General features: G+C 45.6%; 1 protein-coding gene across 1 annotated transcript in view; it reads left to right on the plus strand.

The window, feature by feature from the left end:
* The window catches only part of LOC105023951 (neuronal tyrosine-phosphorylated phosphoinositide-3-kinase adapter 1), a 44,172-nt gene that overhangs the window by 21,400 nt on the left and 8,351 nt on the right, over positions 1-14,421 (plus strand). Inside the window, exons 2-6 of the mRNA XM_029120663.2 lie at positions 5,659-5,909; positions 10,708-11,090; positions 11,195-12,438; positions 12,499-13,021; positions 13,194-13,442. Coding sequence (XP_028976496.2) covers positions 5,719-5,909; positions 10,708-11,090; positions 11,195-12,438; positions 12,499-13,021; positions 13,194-13,442 — 2,590 coding nt within the window. The 5' untranslated portion in view covers positions 5,659-5,718. The remainder of the gene's footprint in view (positions 1-5,658; positions 5,910-10,707; positions 11,091-11,194; positions 12,439-12,498; positions 13,022-13,193; positions 13,443-14,421) is intronic.

Consider the following 14,421-nt stretch of genomic DNA (forward strand, 5'->3'; position numbering starts at 1 on the left):
ACAAATTAAAGAAAAAAATATTGGTGACTGAGGCCCAATACGTTTTTTCATAGTTATATAAAATGTAAGATTGTGCATTAGTATATACTCAGTGGCCACTTTGTTAGGTACAGCTATCTGGTATCAAGTAGGACCCTTTTTGCATCCAGAAGTGCCAGATTCCTTCACTGCGTAGATTCAACAAGGGGCTGGAAACAGTCCTAAGTGGTATTTGTCCATGCTGACGGAATATCATCACACAGTTTCTGCAGATTTTCAGCCACACAGTTATGCTGCAAACCTTCCATTCCACCTCATCCCAAAGCTGCTCTATTGGATTGAGAGATGGGGACAGTGCGGGCCGTTATAATCAACTGTAGTCATCATTTTCATGGAACAAGCTTGAGATGATGTGTACTTCGTGACATGGCACATTATCTTGCTTGAATTACCCATTTAAAAACAGTTTGCCATAAAGGAATGCGCATGGTCAGCAACAATTCTTAGGCTCACTGTGGCATTCAAATTCTGCTTCATTTTCATTACATTTTATGACGTCATCTACACTCGCTGAGTTTGAAATCAGATTATTCACTTATTTTCTTATTGGCACTGGGGGATTTTTTTTTTAACCAGTGGTAAGTAGAGTCCATAGAGATTATACACACCTTTGTTAACTGGAAATGTGTTTTTGCCAAGCCCTAATGCAAATCAATGTAATTCACTTTTCTGTAAACCTGTGTAACTTTCCACAACTAAAGATGAACTAATATCTAGCTGCCTGACTAGGGGAGGGGTAACATTTAACAAGGGCAGGGCTGATACCTGACTAGGGGAGGGGTAACATTTGACAAGGGCAGGGCTGATACCTGACTAGGGGAGGGGTAACATTTAACAAGGGCAGGGCTGATACCTGACTAGGGGAGGGGTAACATTTGACAAGGGCAGGGCTGATACCTGACTAGGGGAGGGGTAACATTTGACAAGGGCAGGGCTGATACCTGACTAGGGGAGGGGTAACATTTGACAAGGGCAGGGCTGATACCTGACTAGGGGAGGGGTAACATTTGACAAGGGCAGGGCTGATACCTGACTAGGGGAGGGGTAACATTTGACAAGGGCAGGGCTGATACCTGATTAGGGGAGGGGTAACATTTAACAAGGGCAGGGCTGATACCTGACTAGGGGAGGGGTAACATTTGACAAGGGTAGGGCTGATACCTGACTAGGGGAGGGGTAATATTTAACAAGGGCAGGGCTGATACCTGACATGGGGAAAAGGGAGAAGGAAAGGTGACATTTGACTAGTTTAGAGTTAATATTTTACCAAGGGATGGTTGACGTTTGAGAAGTTCACGGTTGATACATGACATGGGGCGGATTTGAGAAATGAGGAGGATGGGTGACAAGGGACTATTGAAAGGACAAGAAGTGAAGCAGTTCCTATTATGTATTCAGTACATCACAATGACTCAACACTTTATTCTCATTCCTTGTTCCTTCATGGGAAAAGCATTTATTTCAATGTATAACTAAACAACAACAGTAATAATGCAACAATGTGCACCAAATATAGAATGGTAACACCATAATATAGGTTGAATCCAATTTAATTTCACAGTAGGCTAAAAATGGAATTTTATAATACATGTATGTGGAATTGGCTAGTGGACTGAGAGATGACTGGGTTATCTGGAGAGTATACATTAATGGCATTCTTCACAGTATGGTGTCTATTGGTTACAGATATACTATGGCAATTAAGGCACAATGTAGGAGTACACAGAAAGACTAATTAAGCAGGGTAAAATTGGATTCATAGCATGTTAACTTTCCCATTCAGATAATCATGAACGACAGCGCTAACATCCCCCTTTGTGAATATTTAGCGGCTGGGGATAGACACGTAGCAGACTGTTGCTAGGAGACCACACACACAGTGACTGGTGTAAGAGTTGCTTGTTTCACAGGCAGTCCTCCCCCACTTACAGTCCAGCTCTTTCTTCCTTTTCACTGTTTATCCATCTCCTCCTCTTTTCTCCTTTTAATCTTTTCCTTATCCCCTCCCTCTCTCCCTTTATCCATCTAAATAGTACTCCATCAGTCTATCCCCGCCTCGTTTTTTTTGTCTCCTCTTGTTTATCTCTGCTTTGCTCTTTTCTTCTGCATCTCTTTCTGTTCATCGTGTTCCCTCGTCTAGCCCCACACCATTAGGTCCCCTATCCCCCCAGCTGTCTCCGTTCGCCCTGTCCCTCCTTTTCTCCCTCTTTGTCTTGTCATTCATCTATCCCCATTTCCACTTCTCTGTCTCCTTTTTTTTTTCTCCATCACTCTGTATCTCTTTTAGTCACTCCTCCCTGTCTCCCAGTCCTCCTCCCCCAGACTGATTGGCTGCGGTGTGTTGGGCCACGGTCGGGCGTGTCAGAGCGCGGTGATGTGACAGTGGCCACAGTAGCTTGCCGTGAAGCGCAGTGCTGTACGGTGTGTCAGTGTGATGGAGGCCTGTAATAGGGGTGCCAGACACCGGCCCACTGCCCAATAGAGCAGACGGCCAGGTGCTCTCTCTGCCACCACTGTTGGCACGGTGGGGACGGACGGAGGGAGACGGGAAAGACAGGGATGGAGACGGACGGAGCCTTATGACGGGGCCTTATGACAGAGCCTGATGATAGAGCCTTATGACAGGGTCTTATGACAGGGCCTTATGACAGGGCCTTATGACAGGGCCTTATAACAGGGCCTTATGACAGAGCCTTGTGACGGAGCCTTATGGCGGAGCCTTATGATGGAGCCTTATTACAGGGCCTTATAACAGGGCCTTATGACAGAGCCTTATGACAGGGTCTTATGACAGGGCCTTATGACAGGGCTTTATGACAGGGCCTTATAACAGGGCCTTATGACAGAGCCTTGTGACGGAGCCTTATGGCGGAGCCTTATGATGGAGCCTTATTACAGGGCCTTATAACAGGGCCTTATGACGGAGCCTTATGGCGGAGCCTTATGACAGGGCCTTATGACGGAGCCTTATGACAGGGCCTTATGACAGGGCTTTATGACAGGGCCTTATAACAGGGCCTTATGACGGAGCCTTGTGACGGAGCCTTGTGACGGAGCCTTATGGCGGAGCCTTATGACAGGGCCTTATGACGGAGCCTTATGACGGGGCCTTATGACGGGGCCTTATGACGGAGCCTTATGGCGGAGCCTTATGACGGAGCCTTATGACAAGGCCTTATGACAGGGCCTTATGACGGAGCCTTATGACAGGCCTTATGACAGGGCCTTGTGACAGGGCCTTATGACAGGCCTTGTGACGGAGCCTTATGACGGAGCCTTATGATGGAGCCTTATGACAGGGCCTTATGACAGAGTCTTATGACAGAGTCTTATGACAGATCCTGATCCAACAAATAATCCAGATGGCAGTGAATTCAACGCATCCAGAAGTCATCCAAGGTTGAGTTTAAATAGGAAAAACAGTCCTCTGGCACCACAAATCCACCACAAATATATTTTAGGCATGCAGTTTTCAATGCTGTTTTGTACAACCCCAAATTCTGTCAGTAATTACTGATTAGTTACAATATGGCATATCTCTTTTTCACTTGTTTATTCTCACATCATTGACTGTGTCAGTCCTCTGACAGTCCTCAAAGCGTTTTGTATTTATCAGAGTCTGTGTATTTCTCTGTGTGTGTGTGCGTGTTTTGTTTTCTTATGTGCATGAATGGCTAAATTCTCTGCAGCCTTGCATGCCGATGGATTTATGTGAATCACGCCTCAATCTGCCTTCTGGCTCTAATGAGGAGGATTTGAATTACCTCTGACCCCGCAAACGCCTTTTAATCTGCTTTCACCATACCCTGAATAGCTGCTTCATTAATGTGTCAGTGCGTGCTTCGGGTTGCACGGAAAACCTCCCATGTAGTGAATGTGTGGAGCGTGGAAGTGTGCTTGAAAGTGCGCGTGAGCGTGTGCCTAAATAAGCGCGTGCCGTCTGTGTGAGCGATGCCGTTGTCTCCGGGTTTATTTAGGCTGTAGGAGTAGACGAAGAGCGCCGCTACTGTACACTGGAATAGTGAACCTGATGAACCGTCTCCAATGCAGTGTCCTCATCCTCAGCAGTCTGTTTAATTGCACACTTCCCCACAGCTGTAATGCGACAATTGCAGGGCTGCCTGCTCAGCTGCCAGATCCTGGATGCCCAAATCAACGGCCCTGTTAGCAGAACGCCAACCTACACAGTCTGAGCTCCCTAACCTAATTAATACCGAGTCACGCAGCACGGCGCGCCACGCCACGCAGAGCAACACAGCCTCAATATGCAGCGGGGCATTGTGGGTAGGGAGGCCAGGGCGCTGGACAATGGACATAAAAATGGTGGGAGCCACAGTGACATACGTCGCGTCACACAGGGTCATGCCTGAACAATGACGAAAAAGACGCTGTGCCCTCAGACAGGCTGGATATGGTTCTGTACTCTTCATTCATCATTATCATATTCAGGGTTAAAATTATATCAGACAGTATTTGTTAGTTTACATTTCTTCATAATTGAGGTTTTATTTATGGAATGTGAAGTGATAGGAACAGGTAGTCCATCATGATCAGCACAGTAAATAGACAGATATATCATAAGTTAGATATAACCTAAAGTAATCCAGTTGGTGAGTTCCCTTTGCTGTTGGAGAATGGTTGATATAGTTCTGCGTGGGTGGGTTCATTGAGTTCATACTTCAGTGTTGTAGTAGTAGTAGACCACTATTGAATCTTTCCACATTGTGTGTTGGCCTGAATTTTATGTTTAATGTTTGCGGTAGCAAGGATAGAGTCCCATACAGTATAAGTGAATCCACTAAAAGCACTTGTGCTCTCAAACATTTGCACACCAGCTGAAAGCTGCACTTTTCTTAACCAATCACAGCCCCCTGCTTGCATACTCCAATGCACAGAACAGTGTTGGGGCACTCAGATATCTGCCCCACAACAAGCCTGACTCCTCATGGGGTGAGTTGTGTGTGCAGGAAACCCTGTGTGCGCTACATATGACAAACCACATTACTGGCTGGATAGCAGACAGCCCTAGCTAGGCCAACCCAAGGCCCCCAGCCAGAGAGCAGTGCTGCAGCTGAGTTACCATGCTTACTCAGATAGTCATAATTGGATAATGAAAATATAAATACTGTTTTCATGTGATCCACTCATATGTCGGGCACCGGGGTGAGCAACATAGTAGGTAAACGTACAATACCTGTGCCTTGTTGCCTGACTGCCTGGATGGACGGTTTGTTATAGCCTAGAGGAAACAAGCATCCGTCGCAGTCATGCAATCCAGATGTTGTCACATGTTTTGGTCAGATGTCTTGTCAGGCTGGGTTTGTAGTGCTGCATCTCGAATTAACTTCACCTCCTAACCAAGACCTAGCTTGTCACTGAATCTGAACTGCTCATTATGTCCAGAGGAATCCCTTCTGGCCTGTTCACCTGTGTGGAGAAGATGAAGCCAACTGTGCTGTAGTTGCTAGTGGCCTAAATATAGCAGCATGTCAGCATAAAAGCTGTGTAACTATGTAGGGGAGCTTTTTAAGAGGATAACTGGACAAAGCTATGTCATGTCAGTTCAAATTGTGGTAGATAACTATTAACAATGACGCTCCCCATCTTCTCCTTGTCTAGGTGACTCAAGCGTGGCCTACAGGGACATCCATCTCCTTCTCCCTATTGGTTTTCTATACCATGAGCTCTGGCTCTACCCAGGATGTGGCGGTGGAGCATTTCTTGCGTGACATAGAAAGGCGGGGAAAGCGGCTACATTGCGCTGTGATTGGCTGCGAGGAGGAGCAGCGTCCCCACGGCGACATGAATCTGCTGTATCGTAAGAGTCGTCTGGACTGGAGGCACAAGGACCAGGAGGCCAGTAAGAAGAGGTGAGGAGGTGGAACTGATCTCAATACACAGCAGCTGGGTTGTCTGGACGGGTGCGGGACATCATTCTGTTCAATTGATTTCGAGAATCTCTGAGCTGTAGCTATAGTCCATTTCAGATTTTTGTCCAGGTGGGTAAGATTCTATATATGACTTAGCGACTAGACACTCAGTCATGAGCACTATTACAATTAAAATCAACTGAAATAACTTCTGTGAGGGAACTTCCAGACATGTTGTTCGCTAAGGCATTTTGGTACAGTCCTGCATGGGGTTGGTTGCCTGCGGTTCCCCTGCAGTTCCCCCGAAAACTGTTATCCTAAAAATAACATCCAATTTATTCATGCCTCTTGTGTACCACAAATAAATCACTCAACGGGTGGAATCAAAAAATATATTTTAACCTGTGGGTCGGCTTGTGGTTCAGAACTGTTTGGCAAGTCGGAAGCATTTTATATGAAGACAAAACTTTACCTCTGTGATAGGTGAGGAAGAGTAGGAACTGCCCCCCATGTGAGAATAGCATACGTCGCTAGGTAGGCACGCAACATTTTTGGCTATTTTTTAGCTTATTGGAAAATGTCTAGGTAATGTAATGAAAACAGGAGAAATTACATGAAAGATTATCATGAGTGAATAAATCACTCCGCATGGGCTGCTCTCGCAAAATCCCTGCTTTGGAGTGATTTGGGAGGTTGTGTCGTTAAGGAAAATGTGAAGCATGGGTACACATACATGCATGTTATTTGTTTACTAGTATGAAGAGTAACACTTTGCATGCATGAGCATATTCTACATAGCATTGTAACATTGTTTCAAGAAGCAAATTACCACAGTTACCACCCCAAATAAGATGAATGCAGGAGAAATAGAAATAAATGTAAATACAATAAAAAGTTACATACATTGTGTTGGGTGTCAAAAGCTAATTGAAATTTTCATTATTTAGATTTAGATTCAACTTTAATTTTTATTGAACAGTACAAGTTCATTACAACGAAATACAGTAAGCATCTAACCAGAAGTGCAAATAGAGGGCAGAAAATGTACAAGTATTTACAAGTATTAAGTATATGTATATTACAAATGGAATGTGTAGATGTGCAATGAAGGCAAATGTAGTACAAATAGCAACACTAAATGTGCAATTAATGCAAATAGAGGAGGGCAGAGACCCCTTCAAGTATTAAATATAGTGCATATAATTTGAGATGGCTAGAAGAAATTAAAAATATATATAATAAAATATATAATACAATTTCTCAAACATGTTAATCAACATCATGCCCAAACATTCTATGAAAGTATGGAGCTGTGAAAATGCCCACATATGATCACTTCTCAAAAAGCTTGTTACTTTTAATTGGATTATTTTTTGTTTGTTTATGTCAATGTTGTATAGTGTTTTTTCAAACAAATAAACACTAACTGCTCAGATGAATGGCTTAAAAATAATCTAAACTTTTGCAAAGTCATGCAATTACATTGACAACATACAGTATGTTGTGAATTTTGTCTACATTTAGTCTTTGTGATAAGTTAGCAAATGTGAAATTTGTTGAAGAAATCTTTTCGTTATGAAAATTATGGAAACCAAAATGCACTATTACTTTAAGAGTTTAAAACGTACCCTGTTCAACTTGGTGATGATCGTGTTTCTAGCTCAAATCTGTGATTAACAGGTAGCCATGGCAACAAGATTTTGTAAGCTGGTCAGGGTTGCCAAATTCAGCAAAACATATCTAACCCAATGACCACTCAGATCTTCCTGACAAAACCACTTTTTTAAATTCCTACTTAAAATAGGAATTCATACCTAACATTATCCCTAAAACTAATAATTAATAGGGATGTGACAAATTACTATTTTTCCATTACATTTAAACAGGCGTATTCTTATGTATTTTCCCTATAAACAATTAGAGAAAAAACATAATATTCCATGTGAATTTGCACATGTAGAATGTTGTTTTTGTCCAATCACAACAGCATCAAAGCGCACTAGACAAAATGAATATCAGAGCCTCTGGGAAGCACATATTATAATATACTGTAACCTATCTAGTTAACCAGTTGAAGATTAGAATTAAAATGACAGAACTAAATGTTCAAATGAGAGGGACTAAACCAGAAGCACTGCAATTTAGCTAATTATCTGAAAGGTATTGGAACATAGAAAACACAGTCGCGTTTCGAGTTCTCAATCAGACTAGTGTTAACTAGTAATCTATTACAGACATTTAAATGTTAAAGTGTTTATAACCTTAAAACCTAATACTCATCATCTCTGGGCAGAGGCCATGCTAATATTCCATGTCATTCAACTTTCATTTCACTTTACATATAAACTTTACTTTCACATCACCCGTAGATATTTATCTCCCCTGGAAAAAACATAAAATACTGACGTGAAACTGTGATATCATGCATACTCTCATACACAAAGGCGCATTTAAGAACACACACACAAAGCTCTGTTCTTAGCTTATCTTTACATAATGCAATGGGACAGAAAACAGTTGCATCTCTGTCCTCCGTGATGAACAGGCCTCAGTTCTGTTTACAATGTTTGCTCTAGCTTCCCTTCTCTTAATGGAAAGGTGCAAGCTCGCATTGTCTTCCTGCTGCATCACTGCTTCAGATGAAATGATGGTAGGATTAGAGCACATCAGTAGGACACGACTAGACATTGTGACCTAATATCTGTGCTCAGACTGAGACGTGCATATTTTGAACCAATTTAGACATTCTTGCTTCCTTTACTTGAAACAAAAAAGGAAACGTGCACCCAGGAATCACTCACATGAAATTAACTTCTAAATGAAGCCTTTGATTGAAAGCATGTTTCTCCCTCCTTACACACATAGAGAACCAGTTACCCTTGCTTGCTCTCTTTATTTCTCTTTCTCTCTCTCTCTCTCTTACACACACACACACACACACACACACAAAGGGATGTGTGCACCCACGCACTCAGCTCCCACTCCTTCCGAGCAGGAAAACAAAAGGTGCTTGTTGCCTAAAGCTCTCTTCTTCCGGTCCTGCAGGAAGGTCAGACACCACCCATTCATCAGCTCTTTCCTTCTCTCATAATCATGGTGGAACGGGATCAATCGACCCTTCATGTGTAATAGGAATCAGAGACAGGTTACAAATGATCACCATCCACAGTCAGCTGTCAGCAGAGCTTATGCATATACTGTGCTATCACACCAAGCATTTCCTTCTAGGTGTTTGCAGTGAGGTTGTAGTGAAGATCGTTTTAATTCCAAATCGTCACGGTAATTGCATCGCACAGTGTTTTTTTGACTGACTTCAGCCACTGTTGTTACGTTTAAGTCACCCATTTTAAGTCCCATTCACACATTATAATGTATTTTTATATGTAATAGATCCAAATGTGGAACTCTCAGCTGCATCAATGTTGTATGGTCTCTACTCCAATTTAGCTTAGTTAGTGAGATATTGATTTTACTTTCGATATGGAAATCAAAGACATTTTGAATCTGGGGCATTCATGCGTAATGGTGCTTTGGATACGGTCATGATGACCTTCAGAAGACCATATTACAATTTTGAAAGTAAATTTCATTTTGAGGGCAAATCTGTCTTACTTTTCATCAAGTAAACTAAACGTGGGATTGTAGTAATGTGCTGCCACACCTTTTTCAGGCAAGAAATGGCCACAAAATAACATGGATCCTTTGTGTGCTTGTGACATTCCACATGCTATTACTTGCCAATGTACAAGGCATGTAATGTACTACATTGGCATGTACAGTAATGTACTACATTGGCATTTACAGTAATGTACTACATTGGAATGTACAGTAATGTACTACATTGGCATGTACAGTAATGTACTACATTGGAATGTACAGTAATGTACTACATTAGCATGTACAGTAATGTACTACATTGGCATGCCACACCATATAAAATTATATAGATTTTAAGACAACCTTCTAAACAAATAAACTGGCAAACTAGTTGCCTTGGAAACAGATAAAATGCTTGGCAGAGGTCATGAAGAGCCAATGAAGATAAATAATTAGTTGGAGAAACCCAGTGACACAGTGATGTACGTACAGGGAGAATACAGTCTGACAGGAGCATTATGTTTTTTTTGGTGGGGGGGGGGGGGGTAGGGAGAGTTATTTCCTAATTGAATGTGTTTTTGCTAGGGGAGCAGATGTGGAGGGAGGGAAGAGTGGAGGGATGAGAATGGAGGAGTGGAGGGATGACAATGAAGGAGTGGAGGGATGAGAATGGAGGAGTGGAGGGATGAGAATGGAAGGGTGGAGGGATGACAATGGAAGGGTGGAGGGATGAGAATGGAGGAGTGGAGGGATGAGAATGGAGGAGTGGAGGGATGAGAATGGAAGGGTGGAGGGATGACAATGGAAGGGTGGAGGGATGTGAATGGAAGAGTGCTGAGGAGTGAGCTCCCCCCCTGCAGATACTGGCATGCACAGCTGCTGCACTGCCTCGCCCAATCTCCCATCACTCAGTCTCCAACGGGAAACTACGCTCCCTGTGCCATCCATGCGTAAGGAGCAGTGTGTGTGTGTGTGTGCGTGTGTGTGTGTGTGTGTGTGTGAGAGACAGAGGAAGGAGAGAGACCGGGAGAAGAGTAGTGGAAGTCAGCCGTAGGACTGCAAATTAAATTGACAATAAGCTATTTAAAGAACATTTTTGAAGAGAAAAAGAAAAGGGGAAGGACAATGGGAAATTAAATGAACATCCTTCGCTGTTTACCTGCTGAGTGAAAGGGAATGTTGTTCTTCCTATGTTCTCCAGCTCCAGCCACAAGGACCCCTCTTCAGCCACGGTGGGCAAGGTCCGTGACCTAGCCTCCTTCAGACGCCACTTCCGCATGGGCTTCATGACCATGCCTGCCTCACAGGACCTGTCTCCTCACTCCTGTGCCTCCGCCATGGCCCCTCGCTCTCAGTCCTGCCACGCCGTGGGTGCCGGGGACACGGGCATGGAAAACGGGGAAGATTACTCGGACACCCAATCACAGCATGGTGGGCGCTGCCCCCCAGCCAAACCCAAACGGCACCCCAGTACCCGCCTCAGCTCCTCCTCCTCTGACCCCAGAGCGCCTCACGCCCCCCCGGATGCCCCACCGCCACCCCCGCCCACACACCCACAGGCCAAACACTCTGAAAAAAAGAACGGTAGGCTATAGCAGCAGTTGTGATGACATTTGGAAAAGAGGATTATCATTTTCTCCTGGTTATGATAACCGCTCAGTTCACGGCTTTCTCTCTTTCCCGTGCAGCCATGAAGAAGTCGGACTCGGGGGACATGTCCAAGAAGGTGCCCCCTCTGAAGCCCAAGCGAAGCCCCAGCACTCAGCTCTCGTTTGACCCCCCTGCGACTCGTGCGGCCCCCCCCGTTCTGTCCCTACCTTTCCAGGGCGTTGAGGGCCGGCCCCCGGGAGAGGAGGGGGACGACGAGCCGGTCTACATTGAGATGGTGGGCCAGGTGTTCACTAGGGAGAGTCAGACTGCCACCTCTCACCCCGTAACACCTGTCGCCACCACGCCCGACTCGGACTCGGATCAAAGCGAGGCTATTTACGAGGAGATGAAGTACCCCCTGCCCGAGGACAGAGAGGGACACAAACGCCTTCCTCTCAAACACGAGAGACTGAAATCCTCCAAACACCACCACTCCTCCGCTGGCTCGTCCAACCCTCTACCTCGTCCCTCGTCCTCTTCTCCTTCCTGTTCCAAACCGAAAGCTGCGGTGTCCATCTCCCATTCCTCTCCCCTGCCCTCATCCACCTCCTCCACTCCTGTTCCCCTCTCCTCCAGCCCACACCCCCCACGAGCCCCGACCCCCTATCTCCTCCAGGGGAACAAATCAGCGACAGAGTCCAACACTAAGATCCCGGCCCCCTTCCCTAACCTGTTACAGCACCGACCCCCACTCCTTGCCTTTCCCCAGCCTGCTGCTGCCTCCAGTGGGGTTGGGGTCCAGCACAAAGCTGCTGCTGCCGCCAAACTGGGAACGATCAGCATCCAGACCTCCTCCAGTATGACAGCTCCATCCAGTACCTCCTCTGCCTCCACCACCCCATCCTCCAACATACCTATGCCGCTCTCAGGCTCTAAGGAGTCCAAAGAGAGAGACAAACAGAGCAGGGACACAGACCGAGACAGAGACAGCCAGCTCGGCCCTGCACCAGGGCTAAGGGCCAGGAGCCACTCCACTCCCCTGCCCCCCTCCTCCAAGTCCACATCCCCCTACTCCCACCACCAGCACCACCCACACCACCGCCCTTCACACTACCACCACTATCGCAAGCCAGAGAGAGGTGACTCACCCAACCCCATCACCAACAACAAGAATGGCTCAGAGACCTCCTCCAAGTCCACTGCCCAGACCCAGACGCAGACCCAGGGCTCGGGCAAGGAGGGTAAATCTGTGAGCTTCTGTCTGAAGTCCGACAAAGGAGAGAGAGACAGGGACCGAGAGAGAGACAGGGACCGAGAGAGAGACAGGGACCGAGAGAGAGACAGGGACCGAGAGAGAGACAGGGACCGAGAGAGAGACGGTCACAGGGACAATCACAGAGACAGAGACCGGGACAGCGACAGAGAGAGACACAGGGAGAGAGACAGAGACCGGGACAGAGAAGCCGGGTCCCACTCCTCCTCTTCCCAGGCTGAGAACACTCCCACCACCAACAGCCATTCATCCCAGACTAGTGCCAGTTCAACCCCGACCCCGTCCTCTTCCTCCACCACCTCCCACTCTCGCCCTAGCTCTCGTCCCCACCTCCACCGCTCCAACACTCCTCACGGCCTGCCTGCTTACAAGCCCCCCTCCTCAGACAGTCCCCTGCTCTGGACCTACCCCTCAATGGGCCTCCGCAGACCCCCGGCGTACGACAGCCTACGAGGAGGGTCTCACCTGCCCTCCTTACACCTCCAGGGTCATGGGGATGTGGCCTCCAAAAGCAGCACAGTGCCTGGACCAGTCCAGGGGAAGGCTGGGTTTATGCCCTGGGACAGCAGTGGATTTGGGGATGACGGGTCCTACTGGCCCATGCAGAGAAAACTGTCCTTCAGCCATGGTAGCAGAGATACAGAGACTGAAAGTAAGTTAATGTCATATGATAGGAGGCGTCATGGTTTTGAATGAATGTCCCATTTTATCATTGGTTACTCTCATTCCCTAGACCACAAGTGAAGTATAATCTGTCATTGTGCTGTCAATAGACAATCATTATACGCTTACTCAACAATTCCATTCTGACATTCCCCTTTCAGAGGATAAAGGGCGTGCATGGAACGGCAGTGCTGATGCCCTCCTCAGGATGGACAAGGAGGAGTTGGGCCCTGGACGAGGAGGTGGAGGCGGAGGCCACTCTGGGATCCCAGTACGCTTCACAGGAGGGAGGGGGATGGGCCACAGTGAATCCGTAGCCGGGATGGAGGAGGGGTCCTTGGGGTTCCGAGCACTGCCTAGAGGGGGCCTCCCCCTCCCCTGCCAAACCTTCCCAGCCTGCCGTAACGGAGGTAAGCCCAAAATAATTCATCCAGAATCCATCTGAAATACATACATTAGTAGTCACAGGCTTCATTAGGAAATGGTTGGGTAACATTGTTTCCACCAAATGTTTTTGTGTATATAGTATACCATTCAAAAAACCTTGGATAAGCGGAGAAACACAAATCCTGCTGAAAGCAATTTTGCAGCATTCAATGTCACTATAAAGCACACAAATGACCCGGTGTCTGGGACCAATGGCGGCTTTTGATTGGCTGTGTAGTACAAGTGGTGCCAAATGGTGGCAGAATTTTTATATCAACAGACATGTATTTTGCTCCCTTTAAGCAATTATTTTTTGCTCAAATAAATAAAACCAATAGGTACTAATCTTTCTCTCCGTTAACATGCAGGGCAATAATAAATAATACTGGCAGTGTCCAGCATGTGACATATGTTCAACATAATGACATATGTCAGCAATGGAATATAGATCCAATTAACTCCATAACCAATGATATGGCATCTTGATAGAAAATATAATATGTATATATATTTATTTATTTGGGATAAATAATCAGAACCAGAAACATAATGGTTATTAATAGACTAACCTACCTTAACAATCCCTCGTTTAACATTGCTGGTGAGGTTTTATTGCTAGTTAGCTACAGCCAGGATGCCATCTCAGCAGTTGCTAGCAATGACAACCATACTGTAGCTGAAAGGTGTTCGAATGATGGCAATACAACAAGCGCACGTAAGTCATCAAAATACACTGCAAGATAAAGAATACTCAAAACTCAGAAAATGATCAATTGAATTAGCTTTTACTTTGCATTATAGTGAGAAGAGAGTCCTGCTTGCACTTTAAGTTTGTCCAAATTCCCAAATCCCAGAACAGTCCTGGTGCTCTAATTCTTCGGTTTACCCCTTCATGTCGGCTGAAAAGTTGAACTTGATAGTGTGTTTGTCAAATTTTTCAGCCCAGTCTAACAGTATAATATG

Source organism: Esox lucius, chromosome 7, assembly GCF_011004845.1.
Source record: "Esox lucius isolate fEsoLuc1 chromosome 7, fEsoLuc1.pri, whole genome shotgun sequence".
Lineage (NCBI taxonomy): Eukaryota > Metazoa > Chordata > Actinopteri > Esociformes > Esocidae > Esox > Esox lucius.